Here is a 16,308-nt window from a genome sequence, read left to right as displayed (position 1 = left end):
GGGGTGGGGGGGGGGGGGGGGGGGGGGCGGGGTACGAGTCAATTTCGCGCATGTCTTAAATTTGGTCGGCAGAGTGTACTTTTATGTAACTTTTATTTTTCTCGGAATCTTATATCGAAGCATTTATAGATTTTTAATCATTCGAATGAAAAGCGTTATTGGATTTTTTTATTTTTTATTTTTATTAGGAAATGAAACTTCACGGGCAAGCAAATGCAAGGCGACGCTTCGGTAGCATTGGTAGTGCAACGTTCAAGATTCATTCTCCTCCGTTTCATCTTAGAATCATAAAGTAAAAAGTATTAGGGAAGATCCGTCTGGAGTGATCGGCTGATTAAATTCGAAGCAGCGAGGCTTATTAAAAGGCATTTTGACCGACTTCCCTTTCGCATACGTCACGGGCCCTTAACGTTTAATGACACCAAATGGCAAGCCGTAGGCCATAAAACGCAAGAAAGCCGCCCACTGCTCGCCGAAACCCTTTATCACGAGTCCGAAGGTCGGCAGTTTCTTTCGATGCCCGCGTCATCCAGCCCACTATACCATTTCGTCCACCCTACGACTCCCCCTCCCCATCCTCGCTGCGCCTCACGCACGCTTATCGCTGCCTCTCACTCACTCTCTCTCACTCACTCTCTCTATCACACACACACACACACACACACACACACACACACACACACAGAGACACACACTGCCCGTCGGTAGTGCTTCGTAAATTCGCGTTATCGAGCGCGGTATCGAGCGTGCGGGGACGGACACGTGGGGCCGATGGAGCGTCGGTACGCATGGACGCACATCGTCCTTGGCAAAGACGACGGAGATCGTCGCGGTCAGGTAAGCGACAGCGACGTCCGGAGAGAGACGCGGCCCTCGTTACGCACCTTGCGATGTACTTGTTGGTGATTTTGGGAAATTGCGCGAAAATAGTGGCACCTGTCGCGATTTATTGCCAATGACGGCGTCTCCCTCGCTCCTCGGCTCGCAATAATTACGCTCCCGTGCGAGCCAAGTGTCCTGTCTCCGTTCGCCGTGCATTTACCGTTATGTCGAGTACGTGCTCCGATGTTCCGGCGAAACGTAAAGTATATCGATGCCTATACCCGCCTCCCCCCGTCCCCCGTCCCCCGCCGCCATCCCCCTCACCCCAAAATCATCCCATTCCCCCATCGTCATCCCACATAACCCTCCTTCTGACGTTAAATATCTATTGCTGCGCCCGGCTCTTATTACAATTATATTTAGATCGGGCACTCTCGACTTCATCGTACAAAAGAATAATCCGTACTTGCGTGTTTTTGAGGCGTTATTTTCACGCTCGGGATGCGGGTCACGTTATTTCTAGTACTCACTCGCGTAATTTTACATTTGCTACCTTTTTCACTGTTTCAACGCCCGGCTCGCGTGGCTACTCGACAGATTATTATTATGTGCGCGCGGGGATTACATCACTGGCGCTTTATTCGAAAGGTTGGGCGCAACGATAGCAATGTTTGTGCAATCGGAGCTTTTAACGAATAATCGTAAGAGTAGATATTTCGATATAAATGTAAGACTGGTCTCGATCGAAATAGATATTGTCGGCGTATTACCACCTCGTTTAGAGATTATTCTCCTTCCCCATACTCCCCCCTACCCGTAATATTAACGATTTTATGGCAAATATTTCCATTAAAATTTTATTGGTGCTCTTTATGCCCACGATATCGACTATTTGTGATTGTCATTTAGATTGGATTGGGTATTTAGCGTCGAAATAGTGTAGGCATTTTTATTTTATTCAAAACGAGAGCTCCACCTCGATAAATGTAGAAAGTCACGCGAATTGAATATATTTGTTGCCGCTTAGAATTTTAAGTAGCAAGTCAATTGGAGTTTGCATGATTAGCCAAGTTCTGTTTTTGTTTTCACATAAATAAACGGAAATTCGGGCGAGGATGCTTTTAATTATCATTGATAATTTTTTTCACCCGCTTTGAATAAAGTAACATTTACGCAAAATTTGTACTCTATACAAAGTGTTTAACGCAACTACTTTTAACGTTACTTTCTTAACTGTCTTATCAGTCTTTGAGTGTTTTTGTTTTTATTTTTGTTTTTCACTATCGTCATCATCATCATCATCATCATCATCATCATAATTATCGATTATCCATCATCGCTGGTGCTTCATTCTACTTCTGCTCGTATCTCTAGGTAAATACAATTACAGAACTGCATTACCAAACAACATCAATGAGGTATCGCACGTAATTTAATGAACTTGATTTATTGATGGGCATGAGATATCATGAGATTCTAACATAATATTAAAATCCTTATGAGCAAGCGCGCTAAATAAATGTCAAATGAAAGTCCGTCAATGTACTTTGCAAGTGACGATTATTTGAAAAGAAGCTCGAGCCTTATGAACTTCGTCATCACAATTATTAGATTACAGAGTCATTTTACTCGTACCGCTCTCAACAAAAATTGACATTTCCCTATGCATATGCGAATTCTTCGCTGCAAAAATTTCTCATGTAATCGTGACGGTGCTATTAATCGCATAAACATCCACACAGTACACTCTTCCTCTATTCGTGTACAACTCTTAACTATATGAGACTATGAGCAAGATCTGTCTTAGCCGTCCTGCCTTACATCCACAATCTCATTATTAGTACAGAGTACGAGCTACTACTCCGAACAAATACATAAATACGAAGATGTTTACACGCTTTATTCGATAAGTCGCATTGCGTAATTTGACAAATCACACTGGCTTTTCCGCGCAACGATAAATATTAATCTGCGCGACGTTACGCACATTAGCCTACGTCTTATTCACTTTTTTTTTCTTTTTTTTGCTTTTTTTTTTTTACGTCAATTGCTCGGGGCTTTTAATCATCTGCTTAGAAGTTAGATGCATTTTGCGAAATGGGCATGTTTACGTACCCGAGGCTTACACATATATTATGCAAATCAGTCGCACCGAGTTTTTCATCGGACGATCGCCAAATGCGTAAGCCGCCGTAAGCGGATTTCCCCGTAAGAAAATGACGTCGACAAGGACACGGGCGCGCTCTCGCTCGCTGCCCGAGACGGTTAAGAGGCGAGGAGGTTCTGGAGTGCCGGAGAGAAAGTCAGACAAGAAGAAGACGGCGGCGATGTCCAGCGGAATCCCAAGAGCCGCTGGAAAGTTCTCGACGAGCGTCGTAGTGGTCGCTCGGGTTCAGCGGCGTGGTAAAAGGCGTCGACGGTGGCTCAACGATCGAGATCGGAAGCCGAGGTCCAGATGTACCCGTAACGCGGGTCGACCGCCTTCGGAGAAAGCAGCGTCGTGGTATTGAGGGAATCTGGGCGCGACCTTGGGCCGCGGGCTCAATGAAAGGGGGCAGAGAGGCAGGCACGATCGCGATCGCCGCCGGGGAGGGGCGGCGCTAAAACTGGCCGGAGCGCGCCCCCGGATTCGCGGGCTCGTCGCTCACGCGATGTGTCGTGCGCGCGCGGGCGAGGGCGGCCCGGGGGTCCGAGGTGGTGGCGGCAGCGGGACTCCGTGACGGCGGGGGAGGGGGATGGCTGTGGCAGTGGCGGCGTCGGCGGTGGTGGCGGTGGCTGTGGCGGTGGCGGTGGCGGTGGCGGTGGCTCCGGCGGCAGCTACGGCGGCTACGGCTACGGCTACGGCTACGGTTACGGTGACTGCGACGGAACGGGGATTGGTGATCGGCGAGGGCGGGAGGGAGGTACGGGGGCCGGGGGGGGGGGGGGGGGGGGGGGGGGGGGGGGGGGGGGGGGGGGGGGGGGGGGGTCAGTACGAGGACGACGTCGGAGGGGCTCGTCCCTCGTGGCTGGCGGTGGGGCGCGCGGCCCGAAAAACCGAGGCGCCGCGTAGGTCGGGCACCAAACGCATCGCCGACGCCACGCCGACAGGAGGTTCCGCAGAACGCGAAACTCCGTACCGGTTCTCTAGTGCGACGACGAGGATGACGTGGACGAGAACGTATACGATGACGGTCTCGAGCACTCTGGCGCTGCTTGCGCTTCTGCTCCTGACTAAGCTGCGGGGGTGCGGGGCCAGTGGCGAGGCCTTCAGCGTTATCGAGTGGCTGCCGGACGGCGAGCTCCAGAGGACCATCAGGTGGAACGGGACCTGCGCCCGGGAGGTTCTCGTCGATTGGGGGTGAGTACGGGCGTGAGTCGAGGGTTCGCCAGGTCGCCAACACCTGAGGTCGATGCTCTCGACGGATCGCTTGATCGTTGCGTAAACCGACGTTTGAGCTTTATAAGGTTGCGAGTAAGCGGTGGCGCGAATCCCACTCGCTCGAGGATATTTCGACGTGCGACGCTCCAAGCGATTGGAGATTTTTAAATAGGCGCAACCGTGTCAGCAAAGCATTACTCTAGTAGCGCACGTGCTTACGCGGCGACTCGTTTGACATTCTAACGCGACCAGCGACGTCATAAAATTGTGCTTTTTATTGATAAAGGGAAGGGCTGCTCGGATGGACGCAGCTCTGGCTTCGTCGCGTCGCACATGATAGAGAACAAAATAACGAAGAGAGAAAAGAAAGTGGACCCGAACGGGGGGGGGGGGGGGGGGGGGTGAGAAATTATTCGATTGGCTAGGACACTCTGCAGTGGCGGTTTTGCTTCAGTAATCGAAATTGAAATAGCCGGATAAGTTGTGGATCGCCGTTGACGAAACTGTAAAGTTCGTTCGCGCGACTCCCCGGTCGCCTATACTACACAATCGACGTAATTAACATCCAACCACAACGTTTAATCATATTTTCAGTCCGCAATATAATAATCGGCCTTTAATCCGTATTCATGCAAATATCCATCTTTCGCTCTCTCTCTCTCTCTCTCTCTCTCTCTCTCTCTCTCTCTCTATCAATCTATCTTGACAATAATATTGCCCTCGGCACGCTATGTCTATTAATCCCTTTGTTGATTAATATGTATTTACGGCTGCAATATTTACATAGTACAGCGCAAACTTTCGTGTCTTCGCAGCATGGAATATCATTTGCGGGTCCAGCAATTAATAAAGCCGTTCGCGATGCTACATTTCCCGGCCAGTGACGGACGATTTAATTCCAGCGACGAGAATTAATCGCAGGAAAAATTGGTCGCAATCTCCATTGCAACGGGCAGCTTCGATATAAGCAGGGCGCGAGGCCAATTATTAGATGGAATAATCCTTAAATGGGCATTGGAAAAACTAATGGGTCGCTTCTTGCTTCGACTTTGTGTTGGCTGGGCTAATTAATTAAGCGAGGCAGGGCAGCACCGGCACCTCGCACCGATCGCGCAATAGATCGTGCGCTTAAGTATCGCTTGTGAAACGCGGATCGACGCGTGCGCCACTATTTTCGCCGAGTGCGAGAGTTCTCGTCATCGTTGGAATTCGTTAGCCAGGTTTGCCTTGAGGCTTCTAATACCGCATTTAGAAAACAATTGCGCGCACTCGGCCGACTGCCGAGATAATGGGGATTCGAGGATTGAGGATGAGCCACGGCTGTGGAGCGTCCGACGTCAATGTAAATCCATATCCCATCGAATCTAATGGCATCCGATGGTTCGCCGCTGCGAGCACCGATTGCATTTATCGCTGTAAGGTCGGTTATTTAACGAGGGCTTCCTCCTCCTCGGCGCTCGACGCACGCTTGTCTTGCGTCTCGAATCTCGGTGTGTCGTGCGTGACGCGATGAGTCGTGACGGTACGATAAGTCCAACGAGTCTCGTCATCGATCCGACGATTAAACACGACGACTCGCGTCCACTGCTATTACGCGATTATTCGATCGGAAGGTCGAGAGGATGCCGGAAATTTTCGCACATATTTCATTAAAATACGTTAAATTTTGGGCGGGGCATCAATCGGCCAGTGACATCGTGGGATGATGGGATGGGGTGGGCTGGGGTCGGTGATGGGGCCTGTCACTTTTATTTTTACGTGGAAAAGTCAGCGGTTTCTCATGAGCGCATGTATTCGCTGATTGATAATAATTTAGCTTATGCGAATGAATTAGGAAGATAAATGAAATGTTTGCGGAATAAATGACCTTTCAACTATTGCGTTACAATAGTCTATAGTGCGCGATGCATCGCGATTACGGTAATACGTAAAATCGATCTACAGAAAGTTTTACCGTGAACTTGCGGTTATCTGCCTCAATGATAGAATTAATACACCCACGCATGCCGTGAGAGAAGAAATTAAGAGGAGAATACAATATTTAAAAAATAGCTAAATAGATACACACTTGCATTTATTTACAATACTAATACTTACGGACTTATGGGATGTCGAGGAAGTTTTTTAATACGGTAATGTGTAAATTATAGGTGTTTTTTCACGTTAAATCAATTTTATTCGTCGCCATTAGCGCTCAATTATTCTCAGTGAAATTATTTTTTGTAGAACATCGCGATGTCTGTATTATTATTTGCTTGTGTGAACAGTGTCCGCAACGTTATCGCAAATGCATTTTCATAATTAGATTTAATTAGACGTAGAAGCACTTGCACGTAAGTTTTATTCGCTTAGGAGAACTTTACGAACGTATCGATGCCATTATGTGTCGAAAGTTCGAGCAAATTACTCGGTCACGTAGGAGTTGAAAAATTAAATAAGATAGCCTATTTATCATAAAAGTGATGATTTTCATTCGAATATCCCTTTCATACCCATACCACACACACGCGCGCGCGCACACGTTCCCCCTCCTCCACTCCACCCCCCAATCCCCCAATCCCCCTTCCCGCGTAAATAGAGACCTGAAAAGTCATGATTTGACCTTCGTTCGAAAAATATTTTTGCAACACTAACAATGCGACGTTTGTTAGGGCTTATTAGATTTATTACTACGCTATCTTAATAGAGAGTCATAAGTTCACGGAAAGTTAAATCGACTTAAAGTATGGCAGCCCAATTACTTGTCAACAGTCATTAGACAACTCACCACTGGATCAATGGATAATCCTAAATGAATCAAGAATTTTTGTTTACGTAAATTTATTTCAATCTATCAATTGACAAACAGAAGGCTCGTTAGATTATTGAATCATTGAGAGGACACGAAATTTATTTTACAATTAGCGCGTGTATGTCGATGTATTAGATGAGCGCGCTTGGAAAATGATTCTCCTCCCATTAATGTCTCCTACTTTCCCGACAGAACCACAAACGTGAATTTCCATTTTACAATTCAAAAACAACAGCCCCACCCCTAACTAAGACCTTCCTAATTAAATAATCGGCTAATTGTTGGCAAACCTACGCTTTTTATTAACTATTCTTGTCGATTGTAAGGTACGTTGGGTGGGGTGGAGTGAAAGCTTACGATAAATATCGTAAGAGCATTAGGCGTCTATCCGGTAAGTAAATGAAGCCGAGTTTCACAGAATTACTAGGAGCATTAAAAAGCTGGCACGAGAGAAAGGCATTTAATCGCCGAATGAAAATAAAGTATTAAAAGTCCTGCGTACCTACCTCCTCGCATCGATAAAGTCAAGAAATGCGCGCGACGAAGCGAGAATCAAAGCGCGCGGGAATTAACGAGGGCCCAAGTACTTTAAGAGAAAAGGCGTCGCCGGATCCTCAATTTAAACAATGGTCGGAGCTCCCATCCAAGGAAAACACGGCGAGTCAACCGGCGTAAAATCCTTGGCGAGCTTTCAGCGAAAGCTCTTGGGCGGAGACGCGCGAACCGAGTACTTTTCGAGCCTCGAGCCGGATTTAAGGGCCGATGATCGCGTCGCGGGGAAGTCGATGCTACTTTAAAGCGCTAAGCGTCGGGCTAAGTAAGCGAGGATCTCGGGTATTGGGGCGGAAAGTGGGGCAGGGAGGGGTGGAGGAGGAGGAGGTCCGACTGCGGCTGCTCTCACGAGGATGAGGAGGAATCGGTCTGACCACGGAGCGGCACATCGCACTTTGCGTTTATCCCCGCTTGCCCTTATCCCCTGGTGACGCTTTCCTTTTCTCTCCGCCCTCTGAGCTCCCCCTTCCCCTTCTATTTACGACGATCCGACCGACGGTTGACGCTTTAACGAGCGGCACTTTTCTTCTTTCGCCCGTGCTACCTGTCAATACTGCCTCAGCCTCGGCTTTCTTCGTCTTCCGCGGCATTGGCTTTTTGTAATATTGTTTGCATTGTCGGGGAGGCCGTTAGACAATTTCTTGGCGCATACCGGAAAGATATTTTTACTTTTAGTGCAGCTATTTATTTACCTCTGTTTCTCACTCACTCACTCACTCACTCACTCACTCACTCTCTCTCTCTCTCTCTTTCTCTCTCTCTCTCTCTATCTCTCTCTCTCTCTCTATCTCTATCTCCCTCGTCTCCGTTGTCTCCCTCGTCTCCCTCGTCTCCGTTGTCTCCGTTGTCTCCGCTGTCTCCCTTGCCTCCCTTGCCACGCTCCTCACTCTCTTGTCTCCAATGCTACTCTTAGCGCTGTAAAATTTTTTTTGAAATATCAGGCAGCTCGTCGAGATAGAAGTGTCGGTAAACAAGAAATGGAAATAGCAAAAATGTGCGTCACACTCGATTGTCGATCTTGCTTAACAATTATACCGACTTCTCGCATTGTTTTGACGAAGGGAAATTAATTTAAATCGACAATACAACATACCTTTGGATTAATTTAATATCTATTTTCCGTCGATCACACGATAAAGCTTAACGCACGCGGATTATTATACGACTAATGAATTATCATATAATAATTATGAGCCACGCGAGGAATGCGGCAATTGGTAATTCGTAAAATACTCGAAAGCAGCACGAACGTTAAAAGGCACTTTTTTTCAATCGTCTGCGCTTCGAAACATTAAAGAAACATTAGGAAAGCCATTACCGTTAAGTTTCAATCGAGTTAAAATTTTAAAATAAATTAATTAGCCTTCCTCGCCTAGACTAGATATTAAAAGCGAGCGAACCTTTAAGCTTCCGATGTTTCCTTTATTCGTAAATGTGCAGCAGCTGATTTTTTTTTTTTTTTTTTTTTTTTTTTTTTTTTTTTATCTAATTGTCATAATAGATATCAAAACGATTATTCGACATTACATAAATTTCTAAAGCGAACGATCTAAGAGTGTTATAAGGCCCTCAAATTGCAATAAATTTGTATTGCTGTGAATGCAGCTTATTTAACATAATAATTATCCTGATTGAACGATGCTTAAGTCGATGCTTACGTGCTTTGGCCTCTATTGGAATATCCATTAACACTGAGCGCTTATAGACGATCGAGTATTTTCATCGACGCGATTATTAAATAGTTACAGTGAACGTTCGTTACGTATTTTAGCTCGTTACGTTGGCAAACGGCTGGTGTGAAAAGTGTGTACACAACGTAAATGTAGAGGATTAGATGAATTACATGTGAAATCTTTGCGAAAGCTTGTAATTAGCCCGGCTGAATTGGTCGCCATGTGGCCTCGCTTAATCCAACCTCTGCCTACTAGCGAGTACATTAATTTGAGGAAATTATTAATGACCGGCACGCCTATAATTAGGCGTATCACGATAAGGGGGCGTAATAAGTGCTCGGTTCGCTATCCCTTGCGCTTGACAAACTTGTTGCAGTTTGGCGATGGCGAGCGGCTCGAGCTCACGAGCACCGCGTGCCTCCCGAGATAAATGCCGGCACTTATCCCAACCGATAACGAATGGCCCAATTATCCGATCTCACGGCTTGAATCGAGTTAGTTGATCCTCACTGTCTCCTCTCCTCGTCTAGGAAAACGTATCTCACGCTCAGGGAGATATGGCTGAACGAGGCGCGCCTTAAGCTGAACCTCGTTTACCAAGAGGGCATATTAACCGACTGCTCGGAGGAGATCCGCGAGGAGGAGGACGTCTGCGCCACGGAACCGGAATGGCTCGAGCTCGCGGCCGAGCAGCGGCTCAAAGTCAAGGCCAGGGTCTACGAGAACGAGACGGAGGCGCGTGAGGCGATCGCCCGGGACTTCCCTTGGCTGCTGGATTCGCTCGGGGAGACGCGACAGCGCTGCGACGTCGCCCAGGGCAACGCCGCAGGCACCTTCGCCGACACCAAGTGAGTAAACCAAGGACCCAACTACGTCCTACCAAATCCGTTGGACTCTCGCTTTTTATCGGGGGAGCCTTGAGCCCGATCTGGTTGGGAGCCCGACAGAACGAGTTACGCACAGTGCGAGGATTGTACGCGTCCGAATAAAGCTCGCGTTTGTTGTCTGGTGATAATTGACGACCGGGAGCCGCGGCCACGGCGATTCTTCCTTACGTCGGTTTAGCCTTTCCAATGGCGACACTCTCGCGTTCTCTCATTGGCAATTTAATGGCCGTTATCGTTGCTGCTGCTGTCACAGCTAATCCCAGGGTGCCCCATCGCCTCGGTCCAACCGATTCATCGCTCGCATATTAATCCAACAATGTCCACTCGATAATTAGGAAAATTAACGCGAATGAAAAAATATTATACACACGGACACGCGCGCGAGCACGTGACCGCGCGACCTTCATTGTGGTGCGGAACGTCCCATCTGTTCAAAGTTCCGATCGGAGCAATAAAATTACCGTCGAAGCTTAAGTTACGGACTAATTAATCAACTTTTACGAGCCGACTCGTGTCCTCCGAATTGCGAACGTGAGACTCTGACAGTGTGCATCGTAGGTGAAGTTAAGTTCGTTGTTGAATAAATTGTATCGCTAGGCGTTTGTGTCGAGGTCACTTTGCACAATGTGCGATAATACGCCTGAACAATAATGTGACAGCAGCAGAAATATATATATATATATATATATATATATATATATATATCTGTAAATTCTAGTTGAATATGAAATAAAGGAATAACTATAATTCATTAGTTTGTTGCTATTGAGTTTTGCATCGCGGCGAGTTAAATGCAAGCATAAATATATCGAGCGTATTAATCTTCGCGCGACAACTTAAGCTCGGAATAAAGTAATGTTTATAAATAATGTTTATAAATGGTCGAATGAACGATACTTTTCAAACAATGAGTCTTCGGACATCGACATTTGTCAGTAAGGGCATTAAAATGAATGAATAAGGACACTTTCCATAATTTGGGCATGTTCGCTCGTTCCATTAGCGCGCGTTTAAAGGTAATTATTATTCCAAGTATCGGGCTGAGTGATTCGATAGCATTACAAATGACGCACTGAAATGTCCTACGAATTCCATTAAAGATTTATGAGCAAACGCGCACGTCGTAATAAGCTGTCGGGGCGCGTGGCTTCGACGACAATTACCAACATAGCGCTCGAAAGTGGCATGGAAGTCACGCGTAATGGTCGAACGAAACTGCAAATGCGCGCGGAATTAGCCACTCGAGGGGAGAGACGTAAGTGACGGAGAGAACTTTTGGGCGCAGCAGTGCCCCATGCGACTCCCATGAGTATCGGCTTTCACGCCCAGGACAAAAGAAGCGATGAAAAATCGCCGCTCTCAAACATCCCTCCCGATCCCCTACTCGTCACCACCCTCGCGTCCCCCCGAGCACGACAAGCCCGTCCCCCGTCCCCCGTCGCCCGTCGCCCTTAATAGTCGAGGTGCAACTGATTGGCAACGGGGCCTTTGTGCGATTACGCAGGGCCGTTGGAACGCGCAGGAAGCGGGGCATCCGCGAGCTGGTCATAGCGCCGGGCACCAAGTGGTGCGGGCCCCACCGACTCGCTTATAGCTACAAGGACCTCGGCGCCCTGGACGGCCTGGACAGATGCTGCCGACGCCACGACCATTGTCCCCGGGCGATCGCGCCCTTCTCCGAGCGATACGGCCTCTTCAATTACATGCCGTTCACGCTCAGCCACTGCGACTGCGACGAGAGGTGAGTGGAGCTTTTGTGCGCGGGGGAGTCGGCCGCCTCCATTGTCCTCGAGGCCTTTGGACCTTCTGGCTTTTCGACCGCTGCTACTTGTTCCGGGAACGAGATTGGCCTGCGGTATGCCGGGAATGGCTCGAGGCTCGCGCGAGACGAGACAAAAGTAGATCGGGATTATTGCGGGGGCGGCACTTGGATTACCGGACTCGGAGAGTTCTTTACTCGCGCATTGTTGCTTAGCGAGGCTCGATTGGACTGCTCGTTTCGGAGCCTTTAAGCTCGTTTTTAGGCTCTCTTGATTTTTTATTTATTTATTTATTTATTTTTTTTCATTTTATTTTTCAACATAACAATGACCCTCGAAGAATTCGAGCTTGAATGGTACAGGAAGGGCCGTCATGGCCGTTTACAATGTAACGAAGTACTTGCTTAATGCACGATTTGCTCGCGAAATATCAAGCGTTTGATGCATTTCATCCCATCTCTCTCTCTCTCTCTCTCTCTTTCTCTCTCTCTCTCTCTCTCTCTCGTCTCGAGTTTATTCGAAAATATTCAATTCGCGGTCTTGTTGAAGAAATTATTTAAAGCCGTTGTACTCTAAATCCAAATCGGAATTGCATTGGAATTTACTTCGGATATGCTAGATCGTAAAATAATGGCTATAAATGAAATTGTGCTTTAAATTTTAAAAGATAAAGAAAAATTATTTTAAACTACAATGTTACGATGATACGATGTATCATTGTGTGCTTCATTGTAATTGAATACGGTAATGTCAAAAGATACAAATATTGTCGTTTAATTGATTGTTTATGATAATAAGTAGTAGATTGTAAAAACGAATCACTGCAGTTGCAATTATTATGATTATTGAGTCACGATTGTAAATTGACAATTTATAAGGCTGTTTTGCTTATCATTAAGAAAGAATCGGTTAATGTGTTAAATTTTCATAAAAATGTGTTAAAACATGCGTATAATAAAAATATAAATTTTGAAAAATTATAAGCACCTAATATTCTCATTGTATAAGGTGTAAAAAATTTTCTTATTAACCAATTGCTTATTGTGATGATTTAAAGTACACATTGTAGATAATAATTAATAAAAATGTAAAAATAAATATTATATATACAGGTACAAAAAAATATTACTGTCTTCGTCGGTACAATATAGATAACATTTTTTGCTATTTTCATATCAAAGGAATATCAAATAATTCCGTTTGTTCGTATTTAAATCTAATATTAATATTTACCATTAACTGCACTTAATTATAAGCCATAAAATATGTTTGTACAGACTGATGTTTATCAGATGTAGACATTAAATATTGAGAGGAAAATTATTTATTCATTGTTAAACGACGAAAATATTTCTTGAAAATATAAATAATTGTTTAAATAACATCAAAAAAAAAAAAAAAAAAAAAAAAAAAAAAAAATATTAGTACTTATTGTTCTTGTTACTATTATAATGTATTTATTTATTTATTTATTTATTTATTTATTTGAAATTATACAGGATTAGGTTATATATTAATGGTTCGTCGTTGTTTTTTCTCTTCAATGATTTTTGTTCGATGATTTTTACTTTTAAATATTAATAAATTTTCATACATACATTCGAGACAAACTTAATAATATTATTTATTATTCTTATATGATAACATTATTTATAATAAAATTTTATGGTATGATTACTTCGTTACATCCCATGTCTCGTCAAATTATCGACAATTATTTAGTAATCGTAAATTAATACGACTTCAATTATGAGTAAATATGATAACTTTTGAACGACCATTTTTACCAACAATTTTCAACTATTCGTGATAAATTTAATTAACATTTCCTATTAATTAATGCTTTCCGCATTATCATTGGTTTAAGGACAGCGATAAAATTTATAATCAAATCGTAGGATTGAACATCCTTGAGGAACAAAAATTAAAAAAAAAAAATTAAAAATAATACCATATACGTGCTATCAGCGCACACAACAATATCAATAATAGATATAATTTTATATTATTTTGCAGATTTCGAACGTGTTTAAAGATGACAGGGACGTCATCGGCCAATGTCATTGGGAAGATCTTCTTCAATATGTTTCAAACCAAATGCTTTGTAATGAAGCCATCAAAAATTTGTATGAGGAGGTCTTGGTGGGGTAAATGCGAGAACTTCGAGTACAAAAAGCAAGGATATTTAAGGGACAACTTATCTTATTAGATTGTTCATCGAAAATATCGTTTGTTCAATACATCATGGGTCAATGCGCAAAAGAAATTCTCAGGACTGATATGGCCGTGATATTTTAGACGGCTGGATTTTATTTTCCAACCTTAAAGGCGAATAATTATCGCGTAAATAAAAATACAGAGTCTAGTAATTATTCCAATTTCCGAATTTACATTGTATTTTAATATGCACCTCGTATTTTCCCTTTAAATATGTCGTAGCAAAATGAACATTAAGATACTTAATTGAGCGAGTGAGTGTTTTATTCACAAGACTAAGTCCAAGTGCATAGTGTAGTAATTAAAATGTTGAGCATTTGTTTCACTTTAATGGATAATTTTAGGACTGTTCGATTCCAAAATATACAAACGTGTAATTTATTCTAGTTGTCTATTATGGTTAGATTTCTAATACGATTACATTGCAACACCGATAAGCAATCATTAAGATTTTAAATGACGCGCGCGCGTGTGTAAGGTAGTGTATTAATGTTGCCCTATCATGTCAATTGAATAATTAATATTTAACTATAAACAAAATATTGTCTGTATGTTATATAAAATCTGAAATGCCCGATCATAATAAAAATTTTACCTATAACGATGAAATAAACAAATGAAGAAAATAATAAAATTTTTATATGCTATAAATTTAGTGGTCATGTATTAAAAATCTTATTTATTAACGAATAAGAATATCGGATAATAATGCTTCTAAGTATCTGACAAGGATTTAAAATTAACCTGTCAAGTATATCTGTGGGAATTAAAATATCGAATTTATGTAACTTTTCTCAAAGAACTATCTATTTCCTCTTTCCAATCGTACATATACAAGTGGTAATAGGTTCAGTGCTAAAATGGTCTGATATTATAATGCAAAGATTTATTTGGCAATCTACGCGTGCAAATCTAATCAATATTCATTAGTATTGGACAAATGTTCAATATCGCAAGCGCTCACTAAGAACATTAAATAATTTTAAGTTACATTATTAATGCATTACATATATTAAGTTATTTAAGCTCTCTCAGAATTTATTTTCATTTTTTATATAATTTTCAAACAATTGTAAATAACGATTCGAGGCTAAGTTCACAAATATAGCGTCAGAGACAAAAATGACGTATTTCCGGTCCATGATGTTCGTCACGATTCTTGCATTCGTGTAATAGTATGAAAAATTACTTGTAGTATCATCAATCTCCTTGGGATTTTTAATTTTTTCTCAAAACGATATTAGTCGTTAAAAGAAACAAAAAGAAAAAAAAAGAAAAAAAATTTGAATCACTAAAAACTAATATACAAAATTAATAAGATAATATAAGCTTTCGTTAAAATCTTGTAACACTAACAATTTATAGTTATTATTCTAATTTGTCATAAACTTTTTTTCTTATTTGCCAATAATAAAGCATAAATTATTATTTATTAAAATTATGGTATTTTTCATACAAAGAATGTCTTTAAACAAATATTCTTTAAAGGAGTATAATTTTATTATTACTATATAATCATAAAAATAAATCATAGATTTTGAAATTTCATTATATTATTCCGTATATGAATGACTATACGCGTAGTTAAAGTATGAAAAACAATTTGGATTGAATTATGCTGCAAATGAATACATTTTTTTGCACGAAAAGAACAAAATGTTTTTTTTTCTTACATATATATGAAATACTCTATTTTATGTAGCAAAGTTTTGTTATTATTAATATATAAATGTTTATAAAAAAAAAAGGGTACTATTTTGTAGATTACAGGAAAAAGTAGAATATATTTTAGGCTCTCTTTTCTCTTAAATAGATTTAATTGTCTTTTCTTGGTCGTCAACTTTTTTCGAAAAAGTTATTAAATTTTGTTACAAACATTAGACGAACTTATATTTAAAAATTGCCAAGTACTATAATTATAAACAATAATATTTAATATTAAAGTGATATATTTGTAAAAAATGTACAATTAAATATATTTATATATTTCAATCGTTATTGAATTCAGTTTCAGACAGTTTATATTTTATTATATTACTTTTAGTGGTTACAACAATCATATATTTATCAGCTATTTAATTTATAAAATATATATTTCCTTTTTAATATGAAGAATTATTTCTTATGTATTTTAATTGATTGAACTAAACTTTAGATTAAGTATGATAGCATTACATACTTCTTATTTACATAATAAATTTACAGTATTTATCCAATGAAATAATAAAAAAATCAAAAAGACATT

General features: G+C 42.1%; 1 protein-coding gene across 1 annotated transcript; it reads left to right on the top strand.

Moving 5' to 3' along the window:
* Window positions 1-3,795: 3,795 nt before the first annotated feature.
* Window positions 3,796-14,314, top strand: LOC105368844 (Phospholipase A2 group III). The gene is made up of 4 exons (XM_011507975.1): window positions 3,796-4,162; window positions 9,730-10,047; window positions 11,591-11,827; window positions 13,863-14,314. The coding sequence occupies exons 1-4, from the start codon at window positions 3,966-3,968 to the stop codon at window positions 14,053-14,055; spliced, it is 945 nt and encodes a 314-aa protein (XP_011506277.1). The 5' UTR covers window positions 3,796-3,965; the 3' UTR covers window positions 14,056-14,314.
* The last annotated feature ends 1,994 nt before the right edge of the window (window positions 14,315-16,308 follow it).

This window comes from Ceratosolen solmsi, unplaced genomic scaffold (assembly GCF_000503995.2).
Source record: "Ceratosolen solmsi marchali unplaced genomic scaffold, CerSol_1.0 scaffold1, whole genome shotgun sequence".
Classification (NCBI taxonomy): domain Eukaryota; kingdom Metazoa; phylum Arthropoda; class Insecta; order Hymenoptera; family Agaonidae; genus Ceratosolen; species Ceratosolen solmsi.
This window is presented reverse-complemented; position numbering and strand designations above follow the sequence as displayed.

Excerpts from the sequence above, each read along its gene's own strand:
- LOC105368844 (XM_011507975.1), top strand. The coding sequence starts at position 3,966 with ATGACGTGGACGAGAACGTATACGATGACGGTCTCGAGCACTCTGGCG. Across the intron at positions 4,163-9,729 it reads GAGGTTCTCGTCGATTGGGG|GAAAACGTATCTCACGCTCA; the intron begins GTGAGTACGGGC and ends CTCCTCGTCTAG. Across the intron at positions 11,828-13,862 it reads CACTGCGACTGCGACGAGAG|ATTTCGAACGTGTTTAAAGA; the intron begins GTGAGTGGAGCT and ends ATTATTTTGCAG.